The sequence below is a fragment of the Amphiura filiformis genome, chromosome 13 (genome assembly GCF_039555335.1).
Source record: "Amphiura filiformis chromosome 13, Afil_fr2py, whole genome shotgun sequence".
Lineage (NCBI taxonomy): Eukaryota > Metazoa > Echinodermata > Ophiuroidea > Amphilepidida > Amphiuridae > Amphiura > Amphiura filiformis.
In genome coordinates, this window is record NC_092640.1 from 40,534,503 (window position 1) to 40,562,411 (window position 27,909).

At 35.8% G+C, this 27,909-nt stretch overlaps 1 protein-coding gene across 1 annotated transcript in view; it reads right to left on the bottom strand.

The window, feature by feature from the left end:
• The window catches only part of LOC140167658 (uncharacterized), a 105,873-nt gene extending 78,854 nt beyond the window's left edge, over window positions 1-27,019 (bottom strand). Inside the window, exons 1-11 of the mRNA XM_072190954.1 lie at window positions 26,785-27,019; window positions 20,149-20,219; window positions 18,977-19,009; window positions 15,264-15,584; window positions 14,619-14,942; window positions 13,188-13,403; window positions 12,188-12,229; window positions 11,191-11,397; window positions 10,047-10,181; window positions 8,727-8,768; window positions 7,244-7,552 (exon numbers count right to left, since the gene is read on the bottom strand). Of these exons, the coding sequence (XP_072047055.1) occupies window positions 7,244-7,552; window positions 8,727-8,768; window positions 10,047-10,181; window positions 11,191-11,397; window positions 12,188-12,229; window positions 13,188-13,403; window positions 14,619-14,942; window positions 15,264-15,584; window positions 18,977-19,009; window positions 20,149-20,215 (1,696 nt within the window). The 5' untranslated portion in view covers window positions 20,216-20,219; window positions 26,785-27,019. The remainder of the gene's footprint in view (window positions 1-7,243; window positions 7,553-8,726; window positions 8,769-10,046; window positions 10,182-11,190; window positions 11,398-12,187; window positions 12,230-13,187; window positions 13,404-14,618; window positions 14,943-15,263; window positions 15,585-18,976; window positions 19,010-20,148; window positions 20,220-26,784) is intronic.
• Window positions 27,020-27,909: the final 890 nt, after the last annotated feature.

A 27,909-nucleotide genomic window follows, 5' to 3' on the forward strand; every position in this document is an offset into this window, starting at 1 on the left:
TGGACAGTATTTATTTTGGGACATTAGAGCACATCAGACATATCGAATTGCATTCTGAATACGAAGAATGTCCTTCTGGTCTCAAATCATTTTGATTTTTTGAAATTCGCATTGTAATACATGTACACATTTTATGGCAAATCATTAAAAATTGATATTTTTGATATTTAACAGTACTCGAAGTAAACTTTATAAATCTGATGATTTATATTTAAAGTGTATGTAGGTGGAATTAAAAGCCGACGATCAATTGAAAATTTTGACCTTTCGTATTGAAGATATAGATTTTTTTCCCAAAACACCAAAAAAAATTATAGATCTTTTTGGGAAAAAAATCCATATCTTCAGTATGAAAGGTCAAAATTTTCAATTGATCGTCGGCTTTATTTCCTCCCAGCTACTAGACTACCCCGTAGTCCACTTGCCCATTGTGCATACTCTGGATATTGTATTTAAGCTTAAAACTCTGATTTAATTAATGTGTGCACAATTGATAGATTTTCACATCTGATCTTTTCAGTCACCCTACTCCCTCTGTTTGTTAGCTTCCCAAGTGGACTACTGACATTGGATTGCGGTTTACATGCTTAACACGGCTGTCTATGCGCTGCTATGGGTGAGATTGTCGGAAATATGGCCTACTAAAATTGGCGATGATGTAATGCATCTTTAAATGGATCTGGCTTGTGATTGGTCGCCCAGATCTCGTTATGGTTTAAATCCTCCGGTACCTGTCATTACCATTAATAACTACATGGTACACAAGTATGTGGCCTACGCCGCCTTTGTGTTGTGTAATTGCATGAACGCGTCAGTAAGTCAATGAGCGCGTCTTGTATTTGCTTGCGGTTAAATTTGATTGATAAACAAGTATGATTGACAGTGTGAGTGTTAGGGACTTTGCCTGTTCAAAATCACGTTTTTAATTGAATGTCCATAGTCTATTTTTAACCTGGAATTTCGCGATTAATAAACTGGCAGATTCTAAAATCAGAATTGTTCAGTACTGAAGTGCCAATACAATTATGACATTATGATATGTTGCATTCAATAATATAAGCCACTTTACTTTTACTGTCACTAATATAATTATATTAACTTTTTCATAACAATTTTATACTAGTATTTTGATGTATTAAATATCAGTATAATTTCGAGTTCAACTGAATGCTTTCATCATGATTAACATGCTTTTATTTATCAAAAATAGACTATGGCATAGTCTACCCAGCTACATACACTTTAAGAATATATCATTAAATTTATAAAATTTACTTCGAGGACTGTTATATATCAAAAATATGAAAAATATCAACTTTTAATAATTTGTCATAAAATTTGTATTATACCGTGAATTTCAAAAAATTCAAATTATTTGATAACAGAAAGACATTCTTCGTATTCAGAATGCAATTCGATATGTCTGATGTGCTCTCATGTCCCACAAAAAATACTGTCGAAACACTCAAAACGCTCATTCCAGATCCCTTAAGAAATGTTACAATATAGGAATACCTGTTGCAGATGTTGTAGGTTCCCTTGTGGTTGGATATTGATCTGAAATCAAAAAGAAAGAAGAATTCAAAATCAGTGGCGTACGTACGCTTGTTTTTTTAATGTGGTGGGCCACGGTCTTGATTCCCACTACTGTTGAAAATTTAAGGCGGGGAACCACTTGTATTTCATTTCAAATTGTATGATTACCCGGTAAAAGGACTTTCAAAAGCACCCAAAGCAAGTATTTATCCTAGTGATAAAATGGACCCAAAGCAAGTATTATGGGGTGTCCTACCTTAAACAAGTATTTAAATTTTATCAGTCGTGCTGGACACACCTAAAACTTTCACTACCACAACAAATTGAGGTCGGTAGCGATCATTTATAGAGGCCTGAAGGAAAAAAATTGAAAAACCACACATTTTCAGCATTTTAAAAATAAATTTACCTTCATTTCTACCGATTTTTTTCAGCATCTGGGTGCTGAGTTTGTACAATAAGTCATCCTTATTTTGCTTTTTTGATAACCTAAACGCCATACTTATCATGACCAGTTGTGAAAATAGACCATGTGCACTTTTCCTCGCTTTTTTGTGCGTTGTTGATATACAACTGAGATACAAGTGGTCCCCTGGGCCCCCCTCTAGGTGCGTGCACTTAAAGTCACTGTTTCTTCTCAAATAAAGTTTAATACGGTCGGAGAATATGGCACTGATACCTTTGCATGTAAAATAATGTGGGACCACAATGCAATTCACACATACTATTACATATGTATACTTGCTAAGGGGCTGTGCAATAATTATGAGCACTGGGGGAGGGTAAAATTGGGGGGGGGGCAAGAAATTTTTGGCGAGCCAAAAGGGGGGGCAAGCAATTTTTGGCAAGCCGAGGGGGGGGGGGAGCGATTTTTGGCACGCATTCATGGGGCACCTTTTTAATAAAACACTCTGAAAAGGCTTAGGAAAACAGTACGAAACGCTTAAATATGCAAATTTTCCTACTCGATGCACTTGCAACATACATCTAGACCATTTAAGGTTTGCAATTTGGAATCCCAAAAATTTGCCATATTCAAGGGGGGGCAAAGAATTTTTGGCGGGCCAAGAGGGGGGGGCAAGCGATTTTTGGCGGGCCGAGAGGGGGGAGAAGCGATTTTTGGTGAGCCGTTTGGAAATTTTACCCCCAGCGGGAGCTCATAATTATTGCACAGCCCCTAATTGTGCTAATTATTCACATTTATACTGAAAATGTTCTCCTGTTTTTATACATGTATACAATCATGATTGATATTATATAAGTTTGAAGATATTCCATATACTAAATTAATAGGGTTACTCCCTTTATAGTGTGTGATGAATGGTGGTTTTTTTCTCCCTCTTGTCCATTGGCACGTTAAAAATTATGGGTAAGAATCATAAGCTTGATCTTCTGCGCTAGTATGTAATGTTCGATTGTTTCAAGATTCCATAGATGCATAGCCTCTTACCTTCATATCCATATGAACCATAATTGGGAATATTCAGTACATATTCTATTGCAACACATCTATGAACCAGTCCATCCCTGGGAGTTATGTCACAAGCAACAGATGAAATCCCAGTGCCACTGATGCATGTCTCATCACTGTAGTCACCATAATCAAAATTTAGAGCAGGAAATACTCAGAAAATGAACACTCCAGACATTGCAGTGGTTCCTCTGTGAAGATACAAAATATTAGACAACTAGAGAGGTTCTCGGCTTTCGCGGTTCTCGGGTTTTGTGGTTATTAGCTGATGTTGGTGTTAGATGGAGAGTGGTATTGTTTGGTAAACCTGTGTGGTTGTAGCTGGTTGTATATTGTTTCTGTTCAGAACCTTGTGTGGTTGCACGAGTCGATGGGTGGGGCATTTGGTGATATTGGGAAACTGTTTGGTTTTGAATATGGAGAAACGACAGAGTTGGAAATTGCTACGAAAGTGTTTGCAAAAACATTTTAAGAAGAGTTAAATATTAAAATGGATACAACAATAACATAATATAATTGAAGATTGTTTTTCAGGTTTCGGAAATTGCTATTGACTTATGCTATGGTTTTATTACAAGGTGTAAAAACAGAAACGATACAGTATACCTACCAAGAAAAACATAATTTTAAGGTGTTTTACGCTTTTCGGATTATGTTGATAATGTTGATAGGCCTTTCAGGAAGTAATACAACATACGAGCATGGTTAAAAATATGTGAAAATAAGTTAAACTTTTTTCAATTACCCAAAAGCAGTGCATGTCTCAAAAATTATATTACTATTTGGAATTGTCATGGGTAGAAAAAATAGAAATATGAATGGAATTTTGAAATTTGACAACTATTTTGATACTTAGCTATCAGTCTTCAGTTGGGCATGTAATATATAGAATATTTCATCTCACATTAAAACAACAGCATGGTGTATATTTTAATGGTTCTTCAAAATCATCATGGACAATAGTGTAATATTTGAGTTACATTTGATCTGTACCGTAATGATTGACTGTGTTTAATATTGTTGGTGACAAAATGATGAACATTTGACAATTTAAAAAAATGTCATAATTGCCGTCACATATTATATATGTGTTCCTCAGTCCTTTGTTTAAAGGACAACTTTTGAGCACCTAAAATTGCATCCCAGGGTCAAATTTCAAACTTGTTCAAATTATGTTAAAAACCATTCCAATGTATTCCTCTAGACTCACTCAAGCATTCAGAAATTGTATAATTTGACATATCTAGGACGTACCGTTCTTGAATCATAACCGAAAAGGTCAAATGTCACGTTTTTGGCTCTATGGTGATAAAAAAAATAATAAAGTGCTCTGATTATGTCTAAAGAGTTGTCAAATTGTTCATTTTGATAAAACAACTAAGGCCGGGGGCACTCAGAATTTACTTGTAAGCATCCGCATGAGAGAAAATACGGATGTAGGGTGGTTTTGAAAAGCAAAACGAGGATCCCCAATTAGGGTTTCAAAACACTCATTTTACTAGAAGAATGGGTGTTTTATAAAATGATCCTCACTTAGGGTAGTTTTTAAAATTATCAAATTAATGGCCATTTGTGGTGACATATTTATCAAGTTATTTGGCACAAAAGAATGGTTTCAAGCGATTTTTAAGCTAGATTAGCCGAATAGCCGATCATCATCACTGAATTACACTCATTCCGACACATGCAATGTCTAAGACTGACTTTAATCATCACGGCTGCGTGTTAAAATTAAATTTATATTTTTGTACTTTGGGTAACATTCATTACTTGAAGGTACTATTAGTATCATCAGGGAAGGAGTAAAATCTTTAAAATTTAGAATTTTATAACTACCTTGTCTGACATGGTCTCTCATGCAATGTTTGTGTGTGTTAATTTATCCATTTCTACACTTTGTTTATAAGCTGGCTCGGTCATGTGTAGTATGATTGAGGGGTGTTTGACCTGCTACTTTAAGGAGGTCAGACCTCTTCAATAATGATATCCGTGGCAGGGTCCTCTGGCATGGCATGTTTTATATTATTTGATTTATAATGCCATTGGTTTAATACGTGACAAGTTGTGTTTTTGTATCTTTATAACCACTTGTTTGACATGGTCTCTTATTATATTTTCACTCATGCAATGTTTGCGCTGTGTTCATTTATTAATTTTTTGACTTTGTTATAAGCTGGCTCAGTCATGTGTAGCATGATTGAGGGGAGTTTGACATGCTGCTTTCAGGAGGTCAGACCTCTTCAATCATGGTATCTGTGACGGGTTCCTCTGGCATGGCTTATAAAATTTATTCTTTTATATTATTTGATTTGTGATGTATTATCTCATAATGCCATTGGTTTCCCTAGCAAGTTGTGGTTTTATTTTGTATCCTTATAGCCACCTTGTTTGACCAGAGAAGATGAGACTTCGCATCTTCTCTGGTTTGACATGGTCTCTTATTATGTTTATATTCACTCATGCAATGCTTGCTCATGTTAATTTATTAACTTCTTGACTTTGTTTATAAGTTGATCAAGCCATGTGTATCATGATTGAGGGGTGTTTATTTAAGAAATAAAGGGTAATGCATGATCCTTTACACGAAAATAATGTGTCGAGGCAGTAAAACGTAAATAATGGGTGAGGCGCAGTTTTAACCCATTATTTAAACGCTTTTACTGCCGAGGACACATTATTTGCGTAAAGGATAATGCTGCACCCTTTATTTCTATTCTATTACCACAAAATAGTGTGATTTAAAGAGAAAATATCAAATTTTGTGCCCAAATATTTCAAATTGTTTACCTCAAGGTGGAGCGCATAAGCGTAGCCAAAGCGTATGTACATTCCAATAACACGACCTAACATTCCATTCTCCCCCATAAGCAGGTATGTACATACAATAACACACCCCTGACATTCCATTCTCCCCTACATAAGCAGTAGATCATACTGCAGTTACTGCTGTGCGCTCTGCTGTGCGCTGTGATGATAGAAGAACATAAAGTTCGTTGCCCTTGACACTTTATCGCTAATTAATGGTCTGTCACGTGACGCGTTTCAACAAATCACAGTGCGCGATTTTGAATAATGGGTCGTGGGGGTAATAGAATTATATATAGCGTCACACATCATTGCGTTCAGTCACAATGGTTAATTGTGTAAGACAAGAGGCCGTTTTAAAAGTTGCACCTGAGTCCATAGCAGTCAGGTTTTCTTCAGCAAACACATGAATATGTTTACTGCATTGTTTGAGAGTTGACTCCTATGGACTCAGATGCAAATTTTAACACTGTTTAAAACTGTCTCTATTTTTTACATAATGAACCATTGTGATTGAACGCAATGATGTGTGACGCTATAATTTGGTCCGTATGTGTAAAACAAATGAGGCTACACATACCTTTTTACACGGTTCCATTTCGTCAAATATTTTTCGATTTATTTTAAAACGTATTTAGGGGGGAACTTATAAGTTGTGGACCCTATATTTCATATTTTAGCGGATATGCATTTTCAAAAAAATGTGGAGCCAAACTTACACCCCCTACAGACCTCAAATTTGGCAAAAATGTGCATTATATTATGATCTAAACAATTAATGGACCTCAATCAAACAGCTTAAGATTTACCAAATTTCATACCAGGTGCCCAGACAAAATACTAGAGATCATGTGTAAGAAATATCAAAGTGTCTGATTTTGCCTTACCCCCTGTAGGACTCAAAATAGGTGCACTGACTAGATCTTTTCTAAAGCTAAATTTTAACACCTCAATCAACTTCATAGGACATTCAGTTGTAGAGCTATATTTTTTTGAAAGTTTGACCTTCAACGCTAATTAATTATGCAAATTAGCTAATTAATTACGCAAATGAGATTTAAAAAAATGCTTGTCTTTATATTATACTCGTAGTTGATGTAATAATATTCCCTTCATATGTTATTGCCAATCCCTCATATGACACCTTAATCAAGATAAAGATACTTTTATAAACACTCTGTATGTGCACAGTCTTTCTCTTATTATTTTCTATATTTTTTTATTTACTTTTGTAGGAAGGATGGATCTTGAATAATATTTTGTCCCTTTTCCCAAACTAGAGAGTAGGTCAGTTTGGAAGGTTGTAGATTCTTTTGTGATATATATCTGAATTCAATGAAAAAATCCTGCAGTTTCATACATTTTAAAATTTTCTAAAGCTATGAATGGTTTTAGGAGTCGGCATGACCCAAATTAATAATTAGTACATACCAAGGTTACAAATGACTCCTGCATCTTCATAGTGGTCACAGTCGTTATTTCCCCATCCAATATGACGGCATTCATCTAAACCACTTTCTGATCCTGAACAGCTTACATCATCCAGCCATATCTGTCCGGTTCCTTGTCCAAACTGAGCATTGCTAACAGCTTGTGCATCACCAGATGGAAATCCAAGTTGCCGACAAACTACCATTGCATCATCATTATCCCACGAGTCATCACACACTGTACCCCAAGCACCATTGTAAAATACTTCTACTCTGCCTTCACTTGAATTGCTGCCACCAACAAGACGGACTGAAATAAATTTCGAGAAGAGAAGAGCGTTTACCCCAGACTGTCCAGATAAGTAACACATTTAACAAGGAAAACAAGTCAGTTCATTTTGTAATTTATTTTGTATCCTACAATAAGGCTATCAGGCAGATCAGGATTCATAATAAGGACCTAGTCAATCAAATTCACTATAACAGGAGATAATAAATTTTGTAGCATCAAACGACCTGTCATCGAAACCACACACATCCAATAAAACTAAAATTGCCTTCAAATATTATGGCACCATTACTAAGTTTAGACCATCCCTCCTGCCTGACTCTTTGGTCAATCTTTAGAACACTCATTTCCCCCTACCTTCATCAGAACATGCATCAATCCAGTTTGGCTAGTCCATACCAACCCTTCATTTATTTCTATCAGGACCCTTAAATGCGACTACATCATGGTTTGTAGTAGACAGCGGAAGGCGGTCACAGATAATCGATATGATGATTTCATACATTTTCATTATTTCTCGTACACTGACTTCATCATATTACACTTTTTAAATAGACCTTAAAAGGTCTATTGTTATATATTGTAAGGGTTAAATTTCCATCTTGATTCATTTAATTGTTTTGTTTTCCTTTACCTTCTAGCTGTCTCTGATCCCTTAGTCACCCTGCAACCATCATGTAGTGCAAAATAATGATTCAATGAAGCTAATTATGACATAAATGAGGTTTTCATTGAGGTTTTTAATCAGCAGTTGTTTCAAAATGATAAAATCACCGGGAATTACTTTGGGAGGGTATATAGCAAAATGATTCTTCTATTCACAGCTTTTTGAATTTTTCAACAAAATGAATATCAAGTTATGCAAAGAAATGTTTTGTACTCCTAAATTGAGTCTACCATTTTTAAAACACCGCTCAATAAAACCTTCTAGAAAACCCCGTACATGTCAATGAATCATTGTTTTATACTGCTAGATTTTAAACATCAAGTGGCAAGGAGGTTCTTGGAAGCTTGGTATATCAAATCTTCTCCTAACAACTTCAATATAGATAAAGGAATGGATATTCTTCCTGAATAGAACATATTTAAAAAAAGGACATTTGACCAAGTTCTGAGGAAACATTTACAACATAATTAAAATGCATCTATTTCAACAAATTGCTTGACACGGTATAATATATGTTCAAAAAAATACCTGTTATGGATGTTGTAGGTTCCTCTGTGGTTGGATATTGTACTGAAATGAGCAAAGAAAGTAACAAGTGTTAAACATTCTGGTATTATGGGATTGAAGTTGAAATGTTTAAGCTTTTAAGCAATTTAAAAATTGTCATTGGCTTTGTGTGATTGAATGAAACATAATTCTACCTTTCATGAACTATACATTCAATGGTTTGGCTGGGGGAGGAGCTTCCCTAATGTGTGAAGTCTTGCACCCCCCTTCCTGGAATACTGACCGCCCTGATATTTAAGATTTTTTGGGTAACAATCATTACTTAAAGGTACTATTACTGATATCAGCGAAGGAGTAAAAATATATTTAGAATTTGTAGAAATAGTTTAAAAGTGAAGGATAAGTCAATACAATTTTCATTTCGTGTGTTTTTCATTTGAATCAAATGGGAATTGCATGTAGCTCAATTGTCTGTATGGACATACTCCTCTAACATTGTCCAAAATGTGACATCTTGCCCTTGTTAGATCGTTTTCAGTCATATCACTTGCAGGGTATGTTAGTATAGTATAGACCTTTTTCTCAAACGTCACCAATCAATCAATATTGGGTTCAGCATTCGAGTCATCAGCACCCTAACGCAAATACCGCGCCAGCGCGCGATCAACGGAATTGCCACTGAGCTCGCAGTCCGCGTTTAGTTCATCACAGTGTAAAAAGTAAACAAAATGTGAAACAAAACAAAGATTAATTTTCAAATAGCTTGGCGGGTTTTTTTTTTTGTATTTTGTGGGATCAAAACAATCTGAAACAAAGGTAACAAGTATACAGTTCCCTTTAAAAAATTATTTTATGGAAGCTAAAGTGAAAGATGACAAAACAGAGGAGAAAATACACAGTATTTGGTGTTTTCACACTGTGGGCATGTGGGAAATGCACGTGTTGTTTGTTTACATCTGCGACTCCAATATCGATTAGGTGACGTCATCAGAAAAAGGTCTAAACACTCTTTACAAATATGCACAAATTGGATTTTGGATGATTTAGTGACTCATTAATAGTCTCCATTAGAGAATGAATTTGGAGAAAACCTGATAATTACAAACACTCGCTGAGCAGCAAGACCTTCCCTCTAAGCTTTTAATCCGATAAGCTGATTATCTATTTGTTTTCATGAATTGGAAGACATTCTTTGATGTATTACTGAGCTCAATCATCTTAAATTACCGGAGCGTGAACCACCCAGGCTGGTGGCTCAGCGTAGTATTTTATTAACAGGAGGTTTTCTCTAAATTCGTTTCCTAATGCTTTAATTTGAATACTATGAGAAAAACTTCTTACCGATACATGTTCCTTCACCCTCATCCTCACCGCCTGGACAGTCAACACGGTCATCACAGAATTGTGACAAGTCGATACACTCAGTGCTGTTATAACATTGGATTTGCGTTGGGTCTGCACATGGAGTCAAGTCAGCTGCAAATGTGAAATATTACATACAAATCAATGGATAATTCGTCGGTCGCAACACATAGTGGCGTACGTGAAGGACAAAATACGTTTCCGATCAAAATGTTTTTGAAGGATTGGCTACTAGTAACTGAGTCGATACTCCTCCACTGTTATCTGTCAGTGGCCCCATTCCATTTGTAATTGAAGTTAAAGGTTCAATCTACTATACTGTATCTTTAATAGTTAACAAGGAATAAATATTATAGGGTAATAGCTAGCTCTAAACCTATACGCCACTATGTGAAACTGACAATTTAGAAAATCACTATACGCCACTATGTGTTTCGACCGACGAATTATCACAAGCTGTGTGTTAGCTTGATCCAATCAGATCATTGTTGGATGATTTGAACTGGGGTTATGAGAAACATATGCGCTTTCTTCAAAACCTCAAGTTTGAGGGGTGGGTGATGGTATTAGTTGGGTCACCGACCTTAACAATGAAGGTTAGATTTTGGGTAGAATTTAGAAGGGTTTAGATAGGGGTTATAATTCCCATTGTTTCCTCATGAAATGATATTTGAATATTATTTTACTTGATATATGAAATGATAAAGTGTGTTAGATTAATGAATAGATTAGTATGTGTACTCTCACATGGCACCATAAGATATGCTTGTTAGCGGGCCGTTTGACACCATTGTAAGAGTAGGTGGATTCGGTAGGCTACTGGTAATAATATAAAAGTTCTGACAGCAACAATGATATTTATTTCTTCATTTCCATACATAATATAAATGATAATACGGAGCGACCCATAATTGTGGTGTTGTTTCGCCTAGAGCGTGAGTGAGAGAGAGTGAACTCCTAGCACGCCACAGCTTTTATTACTGTTCCCCTATTCATAAACAAATATCCTTTGTCGATCAGAATCAATTGGAATGACTCGGTAATATCTGAATTTCCCAAACAAGAATATCCTACAAAAAAAGTATGGATCCCCAATCAACATTCTGCACTGTTACATGCTTACTTGTGCAATCATCTTGGTCACAAGTGTGGACTCTCAGAAAAATGCCATCTGGTGGTCCTGGATTTCCATAACTATAGTCTCCATAATTGTAGTCAGTAAAATCAATATCTCCGAATAAAGCGATGGCATCTGGACCAAACAATGACAGGTCTGGGTCAGGAGGAGCTGCTACACAGGTCCTAGCAAACGATCTCACTGTACTTGTAGCTGTAACAATTAAAGGTAAACATTGTCAATTGTATCATGGACGTACTACTAAATAATGTATAAATAAACAATTACAAGACTAGTAGAATACTGGATTATGCAATATATAAATTATGTCCAAGTGGAGTTCAGTGCATAGGTCACAAAAACTGTGTAGAAGAATTCCATAGTTAGGAATACCCTTTCAAGTAGATGACCTTAGGGAGAGCATGGCTCTGTGGTTAGAATTCTTGCTCAATCAAGTCTCAATTATTTGAATTGGCAACATCCATAGAGTACATTGGAACTTCAGCTTTCCCCATGATGCATGAGAGTTGGGTATATGACCAATGAGAGAATTTCGAAAGGACTTTAAGTTGTCGTTCTGATGTACTGAAGAGCCTGACAGTCGATCAGCTTCAAGAAGAGTATGATGTAAACCTTGACTGTCCCCAGGGCTTGTCCCCAAACCCATCCCAGAAATAAGTTTCATAAGAGGCTTTTCTAGGATTTATTTAGGGTTGTTAAACCCAAATAAATGTATTGTATTTTATCATGTTTTTATATATTGCTGTTTATCATGACTGTTCAACAATGAGTCCCAGATGTTTAGCCTTGTACATCAAGGACAGCCTCACTCTAGCTCAGCTGGAAGAGCATTATTATACTTATCTTTCAAAAGTCTGGGATTCAAGTCCACGCACAAGCAGGTACGTCCGAAGTCTTTTTTCCCTGGCTTATCTGCCTATGCATGTTATGTTTACATTGTAATTTATCCCCCTTGTATATAAGAAATACAGTAAAGAAATACCTGTTGTGGGTGTTGTAGGTTCCTTTGTGGTTTGATATTGATCTGAAATAATTCAAACACGAAAGAAGCAAGGTTTTTGAAAGTGGTGGTGCCACCGGTCTAGATTCCCCCCACTGCGTACAAAGACTTTCAAAAAGTGACCCAAAGAAAGTATTTTCCTTAGTGTAAAATGAACCCAAAGCAGTTATGTGGTGTCCTATCCTAAACAAGTATTTTACTTTTATGAGCCGTGCCCTACACATAAAAATGTTCACTACCACGATGAATGGAGGGCTGTAGTGATCATTTAAGAGGCCAAGAGAATTGAAAAAAGCACACGTTTTGGGGAATTCTTTTAATAGAATTTACCAACATTTTGACTGATTTTTCAGCATCTGGGTGCCGAGTTTAGCTACCTTTTTTGAGTAAAATATGTGCAATAAAGCCATCCTTCCCCCTTTTTTTTTTAATTGTTTTTGATACTCTAAACGAGATACTAGATAAGTGTATCATCCCCAGCCGTTAAAAAAAGGACCATTTTCCTTGTTTTTTGAACACTGGTGATATACAACTTAACATACAAGTGGCCCCTAACCCTGACTAGGTGCATTTCCCCAGCTGGTGCACTTATACCGCTTTCATCTCAAATGAAGTTTAATACGGTCGGTGAATAGTACACTGATATTTTCGCATGTACAATAATGTGGGACCAAAATGCAATGGCTTGCTAATTGTGCTAATTATTCACATTTACAATGAAAATGCTGTAAAAGGGGACATGTTTGACTTTGTATGTAAGTTTGAAGATATTCCATATCTAAACCCTGGGTCTACACCAATAGGGTAACTCCCCTTTAAAAATGTCTTAGTGTGTGATAACTGTTATTTTCTCCCCCTTGTACATTGACCTGTTAGAAATTGTGGGTAAGAATCATTAACTTGATCTTCTGAGTCAGTAGGTATAAAATATTGGATTGTTTCAAGGTTCCAATGCTTCATACTATGGTGCATAGCCTCTTACCTTCGTATCCATATGAACCATAATTGGGAATTTTCAGTACATATTCTATTGCAACACATTTTTGGACTAGTCCATCCCTGGGGGTTACGTCACAAGCAAAGGATGAAATTCCAGTGCCACTGATGCATGTCTCATCACTGTAGTAGTCGCCATAATCATCATTTGAAGCAGGAAAAAACTCAGAAAATACACATTCTAGACATTGTAGTGGTTCCTCTGTGAAGATACAAAATATTAAACAAAAAGTGCATTGAATTTCTCCCATTATCTTGAATAATAAAGAGTTAAAATATGACAATGAAAAGTATATGGAAGTTAATGCCTGCTAAGTGCATACAAGTTCAGCCAAGACGACTTAATACTGTAATCACTGCTGGGTGTTAAAATTAAATTGGATTGTAAAAAAAATTGTTTTTGGTCAACCTGGACAATTCCATAAGCCTGATGACATATCATAACCATGACTCTTGCCTAAACTCTAACCTGTACACTAACCTTAAAGACCCTAACCCTAAGCTGAGTATATATGCAGGTGCGCAAAAAGTACCATATCGTCGGCCGTATCACATACTGACGTATTCGACATTTTGGAGAAAATTGGTACATTAGTTTGTTATCTACTCTATATATTCACCAAAATCCATGCCTCAAAGTGGCTTAAATAGTAAGATATTAATTAATTCAATTTTGTCGTATTTGCAAAACATTGAAATGTCTGAATCACATAACGACATATTTGCCGATCACCTATCCTGCCCAAGTATAAAGCCCAATATGTTGTATCTGCAATTTGAAGAATTTCCCGTTTCACATAGTGACATATTTGCTCGACGTATTTGCACGACTTTATTATTGCACGGAAAATTGCTGTTTTGTCCTTTTCACATAGTGACGTATTTGTGCAACTGTTTCACATAGTGATGTATTTGTGCGACGTATTTGTTATTTGAACGGCAAAATTGTCATTTGTCCTTTTCATATAGTGACGTATTTTATTTAGTATTGATTTTGTGCAGAAAAAGTTATACTCTGATAGTGATAAGTGAATTACATTGAAAATATGGTATATTTGCATTACTTTAACCATGTTTTAATCGACAGCAATGTTTTAATTGATTTTATGCAGCAAATGAAAATCGCTAAATTTTCAAATTCTCTCGAAATGCGTATTTTGCAAATACAACAGTATGTGATACGGCCGATGATATGTACCAATTTAACACATTATTATGTTTTCGGGTTATTAGGAGTTAAGAAAACCTAATAATGATAATATTGGAAGGCTTATATCGCATAATACCATAACATATCGGATTCGTCATACAAATATCGAACTCGCCGTTGGCTCGTCCGATATTTATATGACTCATCTGATATGTTATGGTATCATGCTCAGCCATCCAATATTATATCAATATCGTAAGTACATACCTTTTGGAGGGCAAATGACCCCTGCATCTGCACTATGGTCACAGTTGTTTATTCCCCACCCATTATGACTGCATTCATCTAGAATATTTTCTGATCCTGAACAGATGACATCATCCAACCAAATTGGTCCAGTTCCCTCTCCAAACTGAGCATTGCTAACAGCTTGTGTATCACCAGAAGGAAATCCAAGTTGACGACAAACTACCATTGCATCGTCATTATCCCATGAGTCATCACACACTGTACCCCAAGTATCATTGTAGGATACTTCCACTCTGCCTTCACTTGAATTACTGCCACCGACAAGACGGACTTGACCAGGATCTATAATAAGATGCATGAAGCAGGTCTTTTTAATCAAGATAAAGGTGCTTTTACAAACTCTGTTTGAGCAAAGTATCTCTCTTATTATTTTTTATATCAACAATATTTTATTTACTTTTGTAAGGGTGGTTCTTGAATAATATTTTTTCTCCTTTTCCCAAACTAGAGAATATATAGGTCAGCTATGTGCTATGTAACGGTGTGAATTCTTAAGTGATATATTCAATGAACTATTTCCTAAAGATTCATAAATTTGATACTTTTCTAAAACTATGGCAGTTTTCGGGCTAAGCATGACCCCAATTAATAATTAATACATACCAAAGTTACAAATGACCCCTGCATCTTCATAGTGGTTGCAGTTATGATTTCCCCATCCACTATGCCTGCATTCATCTAAACCACTATCAAATCCTGAACAACGTACATCATCCAGCCATATTTGTCCAATTCCCTCTCCAAACTGAGCATCGCTAACAGCTTGTGCATCACCAGATGGAAATCCAAGTTGACGACAAACTACCACTGCATCATCATTATCCCATGAGTCATCACACACTGTACCCCAAGTATCATTGTAAAATACTTCCACTCTGCCTTCATATGAATTGCTGCCACCAACAAGACGGACTTGACCAGGATCTAAATAAGAGAAAAGCAGTAAAGATTTTTTAAATTAAGATTTTGTCAACGTATATCCCCAGTATATAGCAAAGTTGTTAACATTTTAATCTATATTTTTCATTTCCTTTTCTTAAGTTGGGCGGTATTTCTTGCCATTTCTTTCATTCTTTCTCACAATTTGCTACTTCATCCACATACTTATCAGATTTCGATCCAACTTAGTCAAAAGCAGTATTATGCAATGATCCTTATGACATTCTAAACATGTTTAAAATATTTTAAAATTAATTTTAAATCATAAAGGGGTCAAAGGTCAAGTTTTCAAAATACTCCAATTAAGCTGAAATTTAAATGTGATGATCCTTATGCCATTCTAAACCTGTTTAAAATCAAAGTCATCCGCCTAACTTACCTCGTGCCCTATTTCTTATTTTATGCTTATTTGATGCAGTATGATCTCCTAAGCATTTTTACAAAATTTTCATCCAAACTGGCAAAAAAATGAGTAGGTGCCGGCCAAAACAAGTATGGACAGGGGGTCTGTGGGGTCCTGAAAATCAATATTTTCATCAACAATCATTATTATATGCCTGATTCTATTAAAGTTGGTGTTGATTTGTATGTAATTGATGTCTAGAATTCCATTTTTGAAAGTTGCATAAAAATTGGAGTTGTCGTTTTCTTAAAATGGCTGTTTTACATCCAAATAAGGATGTGAGGGCGCTTTGCATAAAACACGCACACAATCTTTTCAAAGGAAATTTTAATGATGCCAGATAATCAGATAATCACATGAGGCATATCCTCAAGACATTTGGGCATTACATTTCTTTTCATTTGACCGCGGCACCATTTTGTATTGATTTTCAGACCCCCCCAAAAAAAGAAATTGGGTTTTCTTTTTTGCAAGATGATGAACAGAAGACGCAGTGTTTTACACCTTTTAAATGTAAGATACATGTGAAATTATGATGGTTTCAGTACAGAATTCAAAATTGCATTTTAATAACCAATACCTTTATGTATAAAATTAACCAAAGAAATAACAATTTGTGTACTTTTTGTAATAAGAAATCTGAAATAATTAAGCACATTCTGACCAAATAAGGTGAAACCTATCTGGGTTCAGCTTCAAGCCTAGTTTTTACAAAATTTGGTATTCCTGTTACTTTAAATCATATTCTTTTTGGGACAGACCTAAAAAAAGAGTAATTTCGTTGGAGACCGCAACCCTAATTTCTTTGACGTTTCCATACCGTGCGAGGCCGTCTTTAGGTCGTCACAATTTCGTTGGTAGTCGTTGTCAACGACCATTGACGAAAAAACAACGGCAAGTGACGTCACATCTCGAACCCTGACGACACATTGTGGCAAGTAACGAAATTGTAACGATCTTGGTGCGAAAGTGACTTGCGAATTTTGTCCGGAGGGTGACCGATATTGACTGTTGATGGCGGATCGTTTGCGAGTACCTGTGGCATTGAAACGGCGGTCTGCGATGGGTTACGATTTTTAAACGATTGTCCACGATTTTAAACTTTTTGTGCGATTTTTGACATTTTTGACGTCAGTTCGATTTCAATAGAATGTCCGGAACGATGCAATTTTGAAGTTCATATAAAGAAATATCAATAATAATAAAAAAAAAATTAATATTTTTGATTATTATTGATATTGATATTGATGTTAATATTTTTGATTATTATTGATATTGATGTTAATATTTTTGATTATTATTTGACATTGATGATAATATTTTTGATCATTATTGATATTGATGTTAATATTTTTGATTATTATTGATATTGATATACAGTGTCCGAAATAAGGAAAATATGGAGGTTATCCCGAGGATAACTAAAGCATAAATTCTGCTTGTCCTCAATACATTTTGGTTGTCCCCAAAATGTGTTATATACTTGGAGGTAAAATATAGTGGTTGTCCAGGGGATAAGTACATAGCTCAATATGGTTGTCCCCAGTGATTTTTGGACAAGAGGACAAGAGGATAAGTGCTTATTTTGAACACTGTTGATATAAAAGTTTGGATTATTATTGATATTGATTTTAATATTTTGATTATTAATGATATTTATATTAATTTTTTTTAATTATTATTGACATGTGTAATATTTTTGATTATTATTGATATAGATATTAATAGTTTGGATTATTATTGATATTGATTTTACTATTTTTGATTATTATTGATATTTATATTAATTTTTTTGATTATTATTGATATGTGCAATGTTTTTGATTATTATTGATATTGATGTTAATATTTTTTGATTATTATTGATATAGATATTAATAGTTTGGATTATTATTGATATTGATTTTAATATTTTGTGATTATTATTGATATTGATATGTTAATATTTTTGATTATTATTGATATTAATATTTTTGAGGGGATGACCAGAACGTTGTGAAGAGTGGGAACGCCAAAGTGGACTATACGATCCGCACACAGTGCCACACACACACACACACAGGCTTTGATGTCGGCCGCTGAGTCACGTCATCGTCGCCGCAATCCACCGTCAGCTGCCGTTCCTTGCCCCCAGCAAATCCGCTGCCAGCCGTATGACCTCGTTGCTTGTTGTCGGGCTCCGTCGAAACATCGTCACTCGCCGCCCAGACAACGTCCGATTTTGGTCGCTAGTCTCCTTTTCTTGCCGCAGCCTTTCGTCCCTTGCCGTGGTGTTGTCGCTGAATTTACTAATTTAAGGTTAAATTGCATGGTGGCTGTATACGTAATTAGCCAGTCAAATGTTTGATTTTTTGCATGTCAAAGCAATATTGTAACATTTCCATAAAAAAACAGATTTGTATATTTTTCCCAAAAATGTTAATTTTCACTGTCAGATACTTTTAAATTTGAGCTGTACATGTACCAATAGGGTAAAACAAACAAAAACAAAAAGACACATCCGTGTACAATTTGTTTTGAAGAACTCCCTCCAGGGCTATTTTGGTCTTTTTGATGTAAATCTTTTTTTTAGGGGTGGTGCAATAATGTGTACTCCAGGGTTGTGAATTATAGTGGGGGGGGGGGGCAAAGATTTTTGTCAGGCCAAAAGGGGGGACAAGCATTTTTTGGCAGGTTGAAAGGGGGGTCAAGTGATTTTGGGCAGGTCAAAAGGGGGGAAGCGATTTTGGGCACCGTTTCTATAGGAAAACATTAGGAACACGCTCAAATATGCAAATTTCCTGCACGCTGCGCTCGCACTATATGATAAGACTATTTAAGGTTTTAAATGGCACGTCAAAAAGGGGGGGCGGGCAAAGTTTTTTGGGACAGCAAAAGGGGGGGGGGCAAGCAATATTTGGCAGACCATTTTGATAATTCACCACCTCGGGTACACATAATTATTGCACAGTCCCTTAGCAACTTCACAACCTACCTGGTGTTGTCCATGGTGTAGTCTGGCCTAGTCCTGTAGTAAGAAAAGAAAAAATACAGAGAAAAAATAAACCTACATATATACATGTATACAATAACAGCCTCAACGGCTAGAATGAGACATATGCATTACTAAATCACTTGTTTTTTAAACCAAAGTACTTGTTTCATCTACAATGAGAAACAAGCAAGTTTTGTAGTTCTGTCTTCAAACCTCTTTTTAATTTTTTTGAAATTTGTCTCTTTTTTGAAATACTAGTATTGAAAAAGACATGTAAAAAAGCAATTTTGCCACTCTTGAAGCTAAAAATTACACATGATGGTGTATATTTATGTTTAAAACAAATTTGGAAAAACCTTCCCTAGACTTTCATGTGCTCTAAACGATAGTGCAAAAAGTTTACCTTTTGCTTGTATATTTTTCGAGTTATCTTGTCACAAAAATCATGCAATGTTGTTAAAAGTGAACTCTGAGAAAGCGATGTTTTAGTAAAAAAATGCCAAAATTATGCACAAAAAGTCTATATATTTTAAAACCGTAAAACTTTCACACTTGTAAAAGTTTTATCTGGTGCATGGTCTAAATATGTATCTTATGCACCAATGAATCCATGTCTGTTAGTTTTAATGCACCAAAATTAAAATAATTTAAAAATCTGACCAGCATTATGACTGCATATTTTTAATTTTTTGTTTACACACATTTGCTGGCGTTAACAACATACCGAACGCCTTTGACTGTGTTGGACACGATTCGCGTGCGTAATTTCAATATTTTGCATTGCATTCCTGACTTGAGCCATTCTTGAGCAATGTGACTTTTTAGAGTTGAAAAAAGTGGAATAAATCAACCAAAAATGGAATATTGTATTTTATCAATTTAAGTGAATGAATACATCTTAGTGTTGATAAATATCAAGAAATCTCAAATTCGGTTGTGGACGAATGTACCTCCCCTTATTCTGGCCTTAGATATTTCGAAGTGGACATTTTAGGTCTTGTATTATTTGGATGTAATTAATTCAAAGCAATGACCTGCTTAGGTTTAGATTTCTTTAGATGTTGTCTGATTATAAATATGTGAAGCATTTGTGTAAATGTCAGGACCTTTTCCCTTAAATCTGCCTCTGCTCTTTATCTCTTGTGAATTATATTTTTTTTTTATTTACCCACCTTTGTTACAGCTGCATAACAGCAACAAAAGTATCCAAGGCAATGTCCGCAAGACTGGTAGTTCCATCGATCTGCAATGGAGAGAGAACGATCATATCATACATTAGTTGTCAATATCATAACAAAGAATACAGAAGTGCACAGTATTATAATTGTAATATATTTGCTTCTCTTGACTCGCTATAGCATATGCTCTGCCAATAATGACACTTTGTCATCAATGTTTAGTTGGTAATGCTTGACTGCAGGCCTTGTCTTTTGCGGCGAGTGAGAGTAATCACTCGCATGTGTTTTGTTCATCCAAATCCATCATTCCTATCTCAATTAGATATAGCTTTTAGCAACGTTATTGAGTATTTTGTAGATGTAGATCACTCGCCTAAAATGAACCTGGGGAGAGCTTTTTATCACTCACCTACATTTGGTGTAAAAATAATACAAGTGATTAAAAATCACTCGCCTACATCTCACCTGGCAAAGAGTGATTTGTCACCCCGTTTGTCACTCGCCAGCAATGTTCAAAAGACAAGGCCTGTTGAATGTTTCTATGTTCCAGCTGTACGATGTGTGAGCCTCTTCCCTTGTTTGCATAAAATATGGCTGAAATTGACCCCAATATTAGAAAATGGTAATGGTATTGTATTTTAATAGTACACATTACATACACATCCATTTTATTATACACTAAATGCTTTTTAAACACAAAAATGTTATGTGCTTTTATAAATGAATGCACTTAACATTTTAGTTTTCCCAGATGAGGGCATATATCACTTCGGACTGGCATAATTGGGGCGGAGCAGGGATATAGCTTTGTGCGGTATATCTACATTGTAACCATGCATATAATTAGTACCAAATTCAGCTAGATTATAGTACTGGATTGTGTGTTAACACACCGCAAATTTACAGTACTAGCATGTCAGAATTCCTTTAAATCAGGTTGCTACATGTACTCTTTAAAGACCACTATCAGGGATCTCTAATCTGCATGTACAAAATACTGTGTGTATATGCTCCACTGTAATTAAATGATCAACTGGTCTTGTTTTGTGCTCTCTTATAATGACAGTGTTCAGGATCTTGGCACCATTTGGCCAAACATGTGTAAAAAGTGTTAAGGGTCGATAAGATGATAAAGTTTATGTTTATATATCATATTTAGGGTAAAATTATGCGTAGATTCATTTATTAGAACTAAAAACCTGGCATCTGTTTTTTGAGAAAAAAATTATTGATTTTGAGTCTTTATTTGCAGAATAAATTGGGCATTTTGTGGTGACAATTTTTTTCACAGTCGATTTGAAATATGCTATATATTGTACCTATATTTAACCATTAAAATTTGTTTATTTTATGCTACAATTAATGACATGTACATGGTGGCTCAGTGGTTACGGCCTTGGACTCATAATCTGAAAGCTTGCTCGACATGCGTGGGTTCGATTCCCCGTCCCAGCACCGTGTTGCGCCCTTGGGCAAGGCGCTTTGCCTCGCTTGCCTCACCCCACCCAGGTGCAATGGGAAGCTGTTAGGAGTAGTCACAGTCGTTGTACTGATGGACCCTGCGCCACTTGTAGGCTGCAAACGTGGTTCCGACATATTCTATTGACGGCGGAATAAATGTAAAAGAGCTTTGAGGCTGTTTACGGCATAAAGCGCTATATAAATGTCTACATTTATTTTATTTTTATTTATGTATATTTCCAACGTTGTCAATATACTGCTTCTTTCCTTATTATTTTGCCAACTTTTCATTTCAAAAATATCTAATGACAATTTCAATGACATGATCTTTTCGGTAAATCCCATAATTCCTTGTGGTTAGACCCGAAATAGCGTTATTTGACGTCATGCCAACATGCAATGCATAGTAATGATGTTCGGTAAACGATGTGCAGATTGCAGACCTGCCAACCATTTTGATTTAATCGGATTTGTTCTGGTTTAAATGGATTCCTTCTGAATTTTGAGTTCACAAAAATTGTACATTCAGATTTTATTCAAAAAAATTACAAAAACAAAAAATTACGAACAATTTAAAAAAATACTGCTACTAAAAAAAATAAATTTAAAAAAGAAGTTATACATGTAGACTTGTTATTCAAGGTTGGAAACTGCAGAAATACTGCTACTTACAAACTAGAATTACGCGTTCGTAATTAAGGTGGCCCCACACAAAGGTGTATATATAATGAAGGTTTGTTAATAAAAATAATATGCAAATAAGCTCATTAATATTCATAAATATGCAAATAACATGCCACAAAACTATACAGCACATTAGGCCACTATATACTATTACAATACCAAGTTAGAAGTTGATCTGTTATTGCGTTTAAGCTGCAGAGTGGATTAATGAAAATGTAGGCAATATATGCAAATAAGCTAATTAATATTCATAAATATGCAAATAACATGACACAAAACTATACAGCACACCAGGCCACCATATCCAATTACCAAACCAAGTTTGATATAAAATTGGACGGATTGAGTGTGATACCTGAATTTATCGGTCGAGCTAGAGTTTTCAAATATCATGCGAGACGAAGTCAAGCGTGATATTTGAAAACTCTAGCGAGATCGATAAATTCAGGTATCATGCGAAAGTATCCGTCCAATTTTATCATTATTATGTCTTCAAAATCTTTTTTTTGGTCAAAAACATGATTTTTAGTAAAAAACATGATTATTAGTAATAGTAGCAAACATGATTTTTGGTTTTAAAAAATGTGATTTTACAGTAAGATTTGATTTCTGCTTAAAAATGATTTTTGGTCAAAAACGTGATTTTTGGTCAAAAATGAGATCTTTAGTCAAATATGTGATTTTTGGTCAAATGTCACAATTACCAAAAAAAATAATATGTCATTCCGTGTAGCTCTGTGTATTATAACAGGACATCAACTAGGAGCAACCTTTTCAAAGTATACATTTCTAAGGTGGGCCATATTGCCTCTACTTTGCATTGATATGTTTTTGTTTTTTTATATGTGCTATGGTTTAAATGTTACATATTTTTGACTACTTGTGCTACTTGTTTTCATTTTCATGCATACAAGAATTTGCAGAGACTTTTCAGACTTGCCCCCTACTGACATATAAATGCCATAATTTGTTTCAATGCAAAATTATGCGCATTCCTTGATATTTATGACGAAACACAAAGGAACACCACTTCATGACACACAGCCATTTATCAAAGTAAACACATCAAAGGTCACAAAAAAACCACACCACGGAAACGTTTAAATAAGCAAATTTTCCTGCTTGCTGCACTGGCAATGTGCAGGGGTGGCAAATATTTTGGCAGGCTAGGGGCAAGCAATTTTGGCTGGCCGGGGGGCTGGGGTAAGCGTTTTTAGGCACAATGTTAGAAATTTTACCCCTCCGGACTCATAATTATTATATATGTTTTGACCATATCTTGTTGTATGAATGTCAATAAAATCTGAATCTGAATCTACTGAGCAATCCATAAATATATAAATGCTACCACATATTTTGGTTCGTGTCCTAATAGTCGTTTGCAGTGCACTTCATATTCTTTTTTGAAGAAGTGTTTGCGTTTGTATAATATTTTACCAGACACTTCCTGATTTGAAACACACTTACACAGTAATTTTTGAAAATGTCTGTTAAATTTGTTGATCACTGCATACAGCATACAGCTGTGGAATGCATGACCAGCTTAAACTTGGCATACACCCAAACAAAGGATACAATAAAGCTGAATTCTTCAGTGATTACTTGTTACAAAGTGATTTTGATCTTCACATACAATTTTTTCAGGAGCATTGAGCTGTACAATGTAGATCAACTACCACTTTCTTTTTCGAAGTGCAGGGAAAAGATATTTATTCCCCAGCGAAGTCCCTTTTACCTGCCTCAAGTGACCTGCATTTATAGGAGCATTAACAATAGTTATAAGCCCTGGGAGGGTAAAATTGGGGGGGCAAGATTTTTTTGCCAACCGAAAGGGGAGGGCAAGCAATTTTTGGCACACAGAGAGGGTCAGCGGCGGATCCAGGACTGCTTCCCCCTGCAGGGTGCTGTAAAGTTAGTGATCAAAACGGGATCCAGGTGGCTAGTGGGGGTTGCAAGGGACAGCGCCCCTTGCCTGGGGAAATTTTGCATTTTGAACTCAATTGAGCGATTTGGTGCATACTTTTTATTTATTTCTTTTGCTCCCCTCTTTCTCTTTTTTTTTTTTGATCCGGGCATGGAGAGGGTAGATTTTGGCACACATTCCTTGGAGCACCTTTTAAAAATAATGCTCTAATAAAAAGGCTTAGGAAAACAGTACCAAAGCACTTAAACATGCTCATTGCGCTTGCAATCCACAACATGCTTATCTATCAGGGGCACAGTTCTTTAACTGCAATTATTTGCACATTCATTGTATGACCTTTGAAACTTTGAGTAGAAAACCTCATACTCTTCAACTTGAGGTCAAATTTTGCACTATGATTGTTTCATTGACAGTATGTGATGCAGTGATATATATTTAGACCAGCCAGATATAATTAGAGAATATAACAGTGGCAACACCATGGGGGGGGGCATGGGAGGAAAATTAACCCCACTCAAAACTCTTGCCCCCGCCCCCCCAGTAAAAAATACTAAATTTTCCACTTTTTGTCGTCATGGATACCGGCATAAAATACTGCACCTGCCTGTTATCTATCGCACGGTATAGGATAGTAATAATAGACCAACGGACCCAACCTGAAAGTGATCTATGGACAAGCAAACCATTTATTTTTTTGCCCTAATTAAATATTAACACGATTAATTTGCAAATATTTAAAAAACCTGTTGTATGTACAATTGAACCTGTTGGATGTACATTGTACATCTGAGACAACCTTGAGTTTTATGGCTCACAATTCATTATAGCACAAGGCCAAAAAAAAAGTTGTTTGTTTGTCCTCCACCGCCCGCTCCTCAGATTAAGGCCTGACCAATATTCCGCCCGCCCGCACGTCCTCTTTCAAAGCTGTGGAGGACAAACAAACAATTTTTTTTTTTTTTTTTTGGCCTAAATGCAAAAATGACAATTCAAGTGATCACTGATGATCAGTCACTATAAAGGTGCAGTGCTCAGTTTTGCCAAAACATTCCAGCCCAAATCTGGGTTTAAATAATCGAAAAGTCACCCAATTTTTCTCTTCCACTGGTTTCTACGGGACAGGAAACTACAACATGTAGAAGTTGCGGGATATGTTAAAAAGTTACCCAATTTTTCTTGTAACCATTGGTATATCTATAAAAATGGTCCGATATTGTGGGGAAAATCTCCAAAGTCACCCAATTTGGGCTACCAAATCACAGCCTTGGCAACCCTGGCAGTGCGCTTATTTACTTCTAAAATTCACCTGTCTTATCATTTGAAAAAACAAAAAACCTTTTGTCACTTTTCAAAGCTATACATATTGCCATGGTTGCAAACAGGCGGCGAGTGGCATGATCGAGCCGGCAACTTGTGAAACCGTCCGGCCTTATTGCATTTTCCATATACTCGGTTAGTTTTGTGGGGTTAAATCGAACCCCAACGGTTTTAGCTTGTATTTATATTATTTATTAACATAGGCCTATTTGTTTCTGATATTTCAAGCATTTTAAAATTTCAAAATAATCCCATTCAATTACACGGTTGGGGGTTGACAATGGAAATTTACTGAATTTAGAGAATGCACGGCGACCACCACCTGGTTGTTACGCCATCACATGTATACATTTAGCCTCAAGCAAATGAAATGTACACTAATAATATGGGGAATTTGAACATTGGCATGCTGGCTCAAATGCAAATATTGCAAATATTATTGGGCCACAATTAGGTTAATTTTTAACTGAAACAGCCCAAAAGAAAGAAACACATGACCAATTTTGGCCAATTTTGTTAATAATTCAGACTGTCAGTACACACGGCCTGAGACTTGCATGTACGAACAACCTGTGATGTACTGATGGACCGTGAAGACTGGGGGATTGCCTCCCCCACTGGCTACACCACAGCCAGTGACAGCACCAGGATTTTTTCTGGGGAGGCATGGGGGGGCAAAGTGAATTTCAGGGGGGGCAAACTCAACCAATTTTGCTCAAAATTTCCCCCCTAAGTGGACAATTTCCTGGGGCTACTGGGGCAGGGGGCAAGAGTTTTGACTGGGGGAATTTGTGAAACGGCAAATTCTTAAAATTGCAGATATGACAAACTGCAGGCTTGCGCAGTATAGGTGATTGGCAAATACGTCGGTATGTGATACTGACATTTCAAGGTTTTGCAAATACGACATAATTAAATTAATTGACATCTTACTGATTAAACCACATTGAGGCATGGTATTTGGTGAATAGAGTAAAATATAACAAACTAATGTACCAATTTTCTCAAAAATGTTTAAAATGTCGAATACGTCAGCATGTGATACGGCCGACGATTTAAAGCTACTCGGAGATCCATCACTGCAGAACCACACTTGCCAGGTTTATTTGTTTCATGAATATTGAGGGGGGGGGGGAGGGTAGGAAGGGTCATCGCTATACCAATTGTCCATCGATACCAATGTTGGTTTTGACCTGAAAATTGTGGACCTGAATGATAAGGCACATATCAAATAATCAACTCACCTTAACTCCTACATGGACCACTTCAGAGGATCCGGTACAAATAGCCACTGATGATGTATGACATGTAGTGAGATTTTGCATTCAAGTTCAAAGCCAGCGTGCAAATCCACACACCTCCTGGTAGCTGTGTATTTTTGCAACTGATAGATGTAATCTGGTGATTTGTATTCTTAAGCAAAACACAAAGCATATATCCCGCATGAATGATTGTGCCAATCCATTTAAAGTCCACACTCCCCCTGTGGAAGATTTTGGAAATTATATATCTTCTACAGAGGGAGTATGAATTTCAAATGGAATTAGCACAAAACCAACTCTATTTGAAACTCACCCTCCCTCTGGAAGATTCCAAATTTAATCTTTCTCAGAGGGTGTATGAAATTCAAATGGAGCTGCTTAATGTGTTCATTCCATTTGACATCCATACTCCTCCTGTGGAAGCTATTTCCAAAATCTTCTACAGGGAGAGTGTGGTATAAATGGAATAGCCCATTCTAATCAACTTTGAACTATATGTAATCAAACAATGACAACATCGACAATAGACTTATAAATGGTAATATCCATAATATTACTCATCAGTCAATGCCTTAGATCTAGGCAAAATGCATATCACACATGAGTGAGTTTGAATACCAATATCAAGGTCCTTTCTACCATTTTCGCCCCAATTAGCGCCCCTCCCCTATTTAATGCTCATACAGAATTTAATTCTGTCAAATATCTTAATAAATCAACCATAATTATGATGATTTTGAGTCGACAGATACACTGTATTTTTAATGTTAAACGTATGTTTATTTGACGTTTGCATCATATACTGTTGTATCCCAAAAGGCTGCCTTGTGTGATTTTTTTTTAAATGTCATCTAATTGTGTTAGATACACTGTAAAATTAACTTTATATATCAATTTTGGGGTATTATTACAATCTCATGTCCATTCGTAAAAAGAAAGATGCATGATAAGATATAAAATAACAATATGAAATACAACAATGATGATAAAAATCACACAAGGCAGCTTTTGGAAATACGACAGTATTTTATGCAGCCGACAAATTTTGACTTTCAATTCATCATTTTAATAAGCGCCTCTTGAAAGTGACTACGCTGAAGCGGCCAG